General features: G+C 42.0%; 1 protein-coding gene across 1 annotated transcript in view; it reads left to right on the top strand.

Moving 5' to 3' along the window:
• CTNNA3 (catenin alpha 3) overlaps positions 1-6,000 on the top strand; it is a 1,539,787-nt gene that overhangs the window by 374,413 nt on the left and 1,159,374 nt on the right. Inside the window, 1 exon segment of the mRNA XM_025205567.1 lies at positions 1,228-1,431. Within this exon segment, the coding sequence (XP_025061352.1) occupies positions 1,228-1,431 (204 nt within the window).

The raw sequence follows: 6,000 nt of genomic DNA, 5'->3' as shown, positions 1-6,000 counted from the left end.
ATTCCTGCTCTAACTTATAGCACATTAAGTAAAGTGCAATGGAGTGCTTCTATCAGAGGCTGTTTGAATGCCTGTAGTTAGCCTAATATATTTTAAACAAAACCTCAGAACATTAACACCACCCTATCTCTATACACACACAAGTATTTTGAAGCTTGCTTATTCAGTCTCTTGAAATGGGAGTGCTACGCTTTTCTTTTTTGCCAGTCTGTTGCCACATTGGCTTGAAAATCAAAGCCTGCTCACATAATCCAAGATGGCTTTTTAAAGCCAAAGGCAAACACTGCTGATTTTCTCCTTGAATTTAAAAATCCAGACTTTAAGAGGCCAGTCTTATGAGGTGTTGAATATCCCCTGACTTTAAAATGAAACTGAAAATGAGGTCAGAGAAAGGAGGTGACTAAGAGCCATATATCCTTTATGAAATACATTTTGAAGAAAGAATTGAAAGAAGAAAAGAGAGTAGTTTAGTAGGCAGAGGGATAGATAAAGGGGTAGCCTAATATTAATTTTCCATTAATGTAAATGACAAAACTCGCCAATAAAAGAGAGAGGGCAACCTGGAACTCAAGAGACGGTGTTCTACTTCTTGTTCTGCTACAGACTTTCTATAAGGCCTTGGACAAGTATCTTTGTGCTTCAGTTCCCCATCTGTAGAAAGGGCACAATGATCCTCCCCTACTTCAGAGTGGAGTCAAGAGGATAAATAAATAAAGAATAAATGGCAGTCAGTTACTACCATGATGGGGAACTAAAGTATCCTAAACTGATAAATATAATTTCATCCAACAAGTAAAATATGACTGGGAAATGAGGAAATGAGAGAAGTATGATGGAGAGACATTGTGGGACTGTGAAGGTGAGGATGAAAATATTGAATCTGATGTAGCAGGAAACACAAGCCAATTAAAGGATTCAGGGAGAAGGGAAGTATAGTGAGGGTGCTCCAAGAGATATAGACTGGTTGCAGTTTATCTGGTCTGAAATAATCTACTGTGCCTTTGCAGTATGACAGACCTGGTTGTCTAATAGAATGCCCATTTCTTTTGACTAGGCTTCTATAAGATGCATTTCCACTGCCTTGATTAACAGTACTTTGGATATTTTTTAATAGGAAGGAGTGGTAAAATGGAAGATGGGGAAATAGAATGTTATAGTAATCCAGGGAAGAAATGACCAAAGACAAGGCATCAGTGTAATTTTTTTTCTCATAAAAACAATTTCTAGAGCTTAATCATCTTGGATCCACATGCCATAAAAGAAGAGGACATAAGACCATCACTAGAGAAACGTTTGGAAGCAATTATCAGTGGGGCAGCTCTGTTAGCTGATTCTTCCTGCACACGTGACTTTCATCGGGAACGTATTATCAGAGAATGTAATGCCATCCGCCAAGCTCTCCAAGATCTTCTTTCTGAATACATGAATAATGTAAGTGACCAGCTTTTCCAACTATTTTATATATATACCTCAAAACACACATGAATGCAGTCATGTATCATGTTTAATGAGTTGAGCAGAATTATTCTGTCTGGTGATTACTGGTGCCTTTGATGTTTTATTATTGTTTTGATAATCCAGACTTCTTAAAATATTTAGTGCGGGGGATGCAAAGTAATAGTTCTCCTTTGCATGGTTGTACATATCTACATTCTACTGTAAGTGAGTGTGTATCTGGTGCACACAAGTGGGAAACTTTTGCCTGTTAGCGTTAATTGAAGTCGCACATAGATTTAATGTCCTTCTGCCTCTAGCTACAGGCAATGGGCAGGGCTGCACTGTTTCTCTTAAATTCCTTCCCCCTACTCATGGTACAACATGGTACTCCCCAGGATGCCTTGGTCTCTTGGTCTTCTTGTTTTCCAGTTCATCTGCTAGTTTATCCAGGAGAGCCTTCATTGCTAGTATTTGGCTTGCCATCTTGAGAGAGATTTATTCCTAAGGATTCTTTTCCTTGGGGTCCTTTAACATGACACTCTACCTCTATCTCCAGACCCAGCCATTTGATGTCAGATTCTTGTTTGTGACTCATGAAGATGCTTGTAGGAAGGACATTTTATTATTTCAGTTAACTGAACAGGTCTTTACTCTGGACCAATATAGTGAAAAGGTGCATGATGAACACGAAAGGGTATTTGCCCATAATTTGTGGTACTCACCAATGAAGTTATAGCACTTGAACCATCACTATCCTTGAAGTTTTGACAGGCTCCTAGGGCCTGATGCACAGAATAGCTTCAACTGTAAGATGTAGGTCATTGTAATTCGGGAGAATTCACACAAACTCCTGGATGTATGACATACAACAGTTCCAGAAAGTGCAGCACTTCTTGTAAATGAAGCATTATTTAACCATATGAGAATATTCTGACAAACTCTAGCTTCTTTGCTCCCACTTCATAAAGACAGACCATTATGAGTCCCTTCAAAGGGCTCTGTGCAATTATTTTCCTACCTAACTGTTGGAGTTCCTATTTGCGGTGGCAGCAAATAAAAGAACACAGCAAATGCAGATCAAGTTGACACCAAAACACAGAGTGCAAAAGAATTCGAGTAGATCTTGTTTCACCTTTATGTGCCTGACTGACATGTTTGTAACCATGTAATTGCAATTTTTGGTGCTTGCATGCGGCTATCCTTAGTCTGTGGTTTCCTTCTGAGCATGTTCTGAAAGCTGTACTCTGGCTGTGTAGGCACCTTGGTTCATATGTAATGCTAGGCAAGTTCCCATACTTTAGTCTAAAAAAATCATGACTTGCATATATTTGAAGGAGAAGGAGGGCTCTCCCACCTTTTGGCCTTAATAGATCAGTGGTTAAGGTATTTGCACAGGAGACGGGTGACGTGGGATCTAGTCTTGACCCAAAGAAAATTTTAACCCGAATCTCCTGTTTGCCAGCAAAATGCTTTAAACATCAGACCAAGGGGAAGGCATTACGGAGAGAACTCTCCAGCCCTGTTCTTGAAGCTGGACTGTTGGGCAACCAGGAGGGTGAGATATGTAGGGCCAGGAGGAAGAGAGCAAGCTAGAGGGGGAGTAGTTCAGCAAGATGGTTGCGGCTCTGTATCTTGAAGTGTGCCCTGGCCTCTTCCTTTAATGGAGCAGAAATAGTCCTGCTGCTTTTTATCCAGTGAATATTAAATGTAAGGTACAGAAAAGCCCTTGGGATCACCTGAATACTCAGAGAAGGGCAGAGTACAATTGATGACCTATCTTTTAAAACATATTTTTTGCACAGAATGAAATACTTGGTTTCCCCTAAGGACTTGAGTGTGACCCTTTGATCCTTGGGTGTGCTCCTAGAGCAAGGGGGAAGGGGGCAACTCAGCATGCATGCCACAAGTGTCCAGGAAGCTTCTTTGTAGTACATGACCCTTCATTCTGGCATCCCAGGGTGCAAGCCTAGGGTATCAGGTACGTCACTGAAGGAGCGGGGATCAGAGTGGCACTTGGGGAGGGTTGAGGCTTAACTTATGACATGCCAGCCAAAAAGGTTGGCTACCACCGCCCTACAGGGTGGCATTACTATAGTTAGGACAGATTTTCACCGTCCTAGACAGCCTGATTCCCCTAGGAGACAAAAAAAAAAGCACCTAAGAATCTCTTCAAAATCAGCTTCCATAAGATTCTCTCATCATACCTATTACCTTCAAAACATCCATTTTGATCACTTTTGAGAGCAGCTTACCCATCAGTTAGTATCTTGCAAGTCCATCACCTGTCTTTGGTAATTGTTTCTTAAATTCCTTCGCTGTATTGATCTTCATAAAACAGTTCAAGAAATTATGCTTCTAGGCATTGTGGAGATGGGTCACACCATCCAGTTCTAGACCCCCATACAACTTTTCTGTACTCAAAAGGTGCAGTCCGTGTTAGATCCTGGAGCTATGGAGCAGTTCTGTACAGATGGGTAAAAAGAAAAAAAGATGGAGAGCGAGTGATGATGTCCTGTCTTCTCTCATTTTTTCCTTGGATATTGGGGAATGGAATACTTCTCTTGCCTTGTAGGTGCACGTTTTTATGCAGCAACTTGTCCAGGCCACATGAAGTGTTTGAAACCTTTAATAAAGCGATGCCGCCACCAATATTCTGTTATTCATGTTGGATGTTTTCATCAGCCCTCATAATATTTACAAAATGTATGGCAGTGGTAACAAACCACCTCAAGCAAATCATTATCTGATTATTTCCATACATGGACAGGTAGATCATTTTCTATTTAGGCAGAAAATATTGAAAATCATCCTACATATCCAGTCCTTGTTCGCTTGACTGGGTCTAAAAATTAACAGAGAAAAATAAAAGCTGTCACCAGTTTAAGAAATGAGTTCATTTTGACCATGCTTGACTCAGTTTGATAACAGGAATGGCTTATATATCTCAGGAGAACTTCTTTGTAGTATCATATTTACTTGAATATAAGTTGGCCCTGAATTTAAGATGATCCCCCCAATAATTAGATTCTATATATAGAAAATATATACATTTGTTATAATTGTCCACATATAGAACCTAATTATCAGAGGGTTGTCTGTAATTAATTTCCCCATGCACTGCTACAACAGAGGAAGTCAGGTGGCCTCCTTGCCTTCTGCCCTGACAACTTCTTTTTGTCCCCCCTACCACTGGCACCCTCATACCCCCAGCTCCCAACAGCATCTGCTCCTCCCCACAATCTTTACACCTCCTTGCACTTCCCCTTTCCCCTTGCTCCCCACAGTCTGTGCCTCTTCCCCAACTCCCTCCCCCCTTATTATCAGGTGCTGCTTGGGCACTGTTCCTTCCCAGAGCTGCTGATTGGCCAGCAAGAGGGGAAGGAGGTGGTGGGGTAGGGGAAGGAAGGGGAGCAGAAGCCACAGGGAGCAAGTGGAGGGGGGCAGATGGCTGCTGTGGCTCTGACTGTGGCCCTGAGCCGAGGTCGTGGCCAGAGTCAGACCCACAGTAGCCTTCTGCCCCCCACTCCACTTCCCCTCTGCAGCTTCTGCCTGATTTGTATGCAAATCTAACATGAGGTGCTTTTCTCCCTGTGCCATTTGGGAAAAAAAAACCCTTGTCTTAGATTTGAGTAAATATGGTAAACTCCTTCACCTGTATAAACACTTTGCAAGGACAGTAATGTCTACAGGCATTGGAATACATGACATCCTGTACCTACGTGACTCAGCATGCCAGACTTCATCTGAGATGCAAGCAAAACCAGTTGAGTTTTATATATAAACTGAAAAAAATACCTCTGGATGTGGCAATTTATGTATTTGCCCAAATTCTGTCATCTTTAAACTGGTACATAAACTTAGATGGTGACTAGAGAGAACCAAATTGAGGTACCAGGGTGGAACCTGTTCCTGTATGCACTCATAAGCTCTGTAAGAAATTTTCCAACCATAAGATTAGAAAAAAAACTGAGCCCCTGTATAGTTTGATGGATTGCTGATGTGGCCATTAAGGTCAGGTACAGACATTATACATAAACTGGTACAAGTGATTGGAAATCAGTCTAAACCTGTAACACAAAAGAAATTCAACCCACATAGACTGGTTTAAAAATGGCAGAACCCATCTAAGATAAACCTGAATGGATTTATAGATTCATAGATGTTATCATCGAGTCCGACCCCTTGCATAGGCAGGGAAGAGTGCTGGGTTCAGATGACCCCAGCCAGATACCTATCTAACCTCTTCTTGAAGACCCCCAGGGTAGGGGAGAGCACTGGCTCCCTTGGGAGCTCCTTAAAGATTTTGGCCACTCTGACCATTCTTCCTAATGTCCAGTCTAAATCTGCTCTCTGCTAGCTTGTGGCCATTATTTCTTGTAACCCCCAGGGGCGCCTTGGTGAGTAGAGCCTCATAAATTCTCTTCTGCACCCCCATGATGAACTTATAGGCAGCCACAAGGTTGCCTCTCAACCTTCTCTTGTGGAGGCTGAAGAGGTCCAGGTGCCCCAGTCTCTCCTCATAGGGCTTGGCCTGTAAGCCCTTAACCATATGAGTGGCCCTTC

Source organism: Alligator sinensis, unplaced genomic scaffold, assembly GCF_000455745.1.
Source record: "Alligator sinensis unplaced genomic scaffold, ASM45574v1 scaffold325_1, whole genome shotgun sequence".
NCBI lineage: Eukaryota > Metazoa > Chordata > Crocodylia > Alligatoridae > Alligator > Alligator sinensis.
The sequence above is the reverse complement of the archived record's forward strand: the minus strand, read 5'-3'. Positions and strand labels throughout refer to the sequence as shown.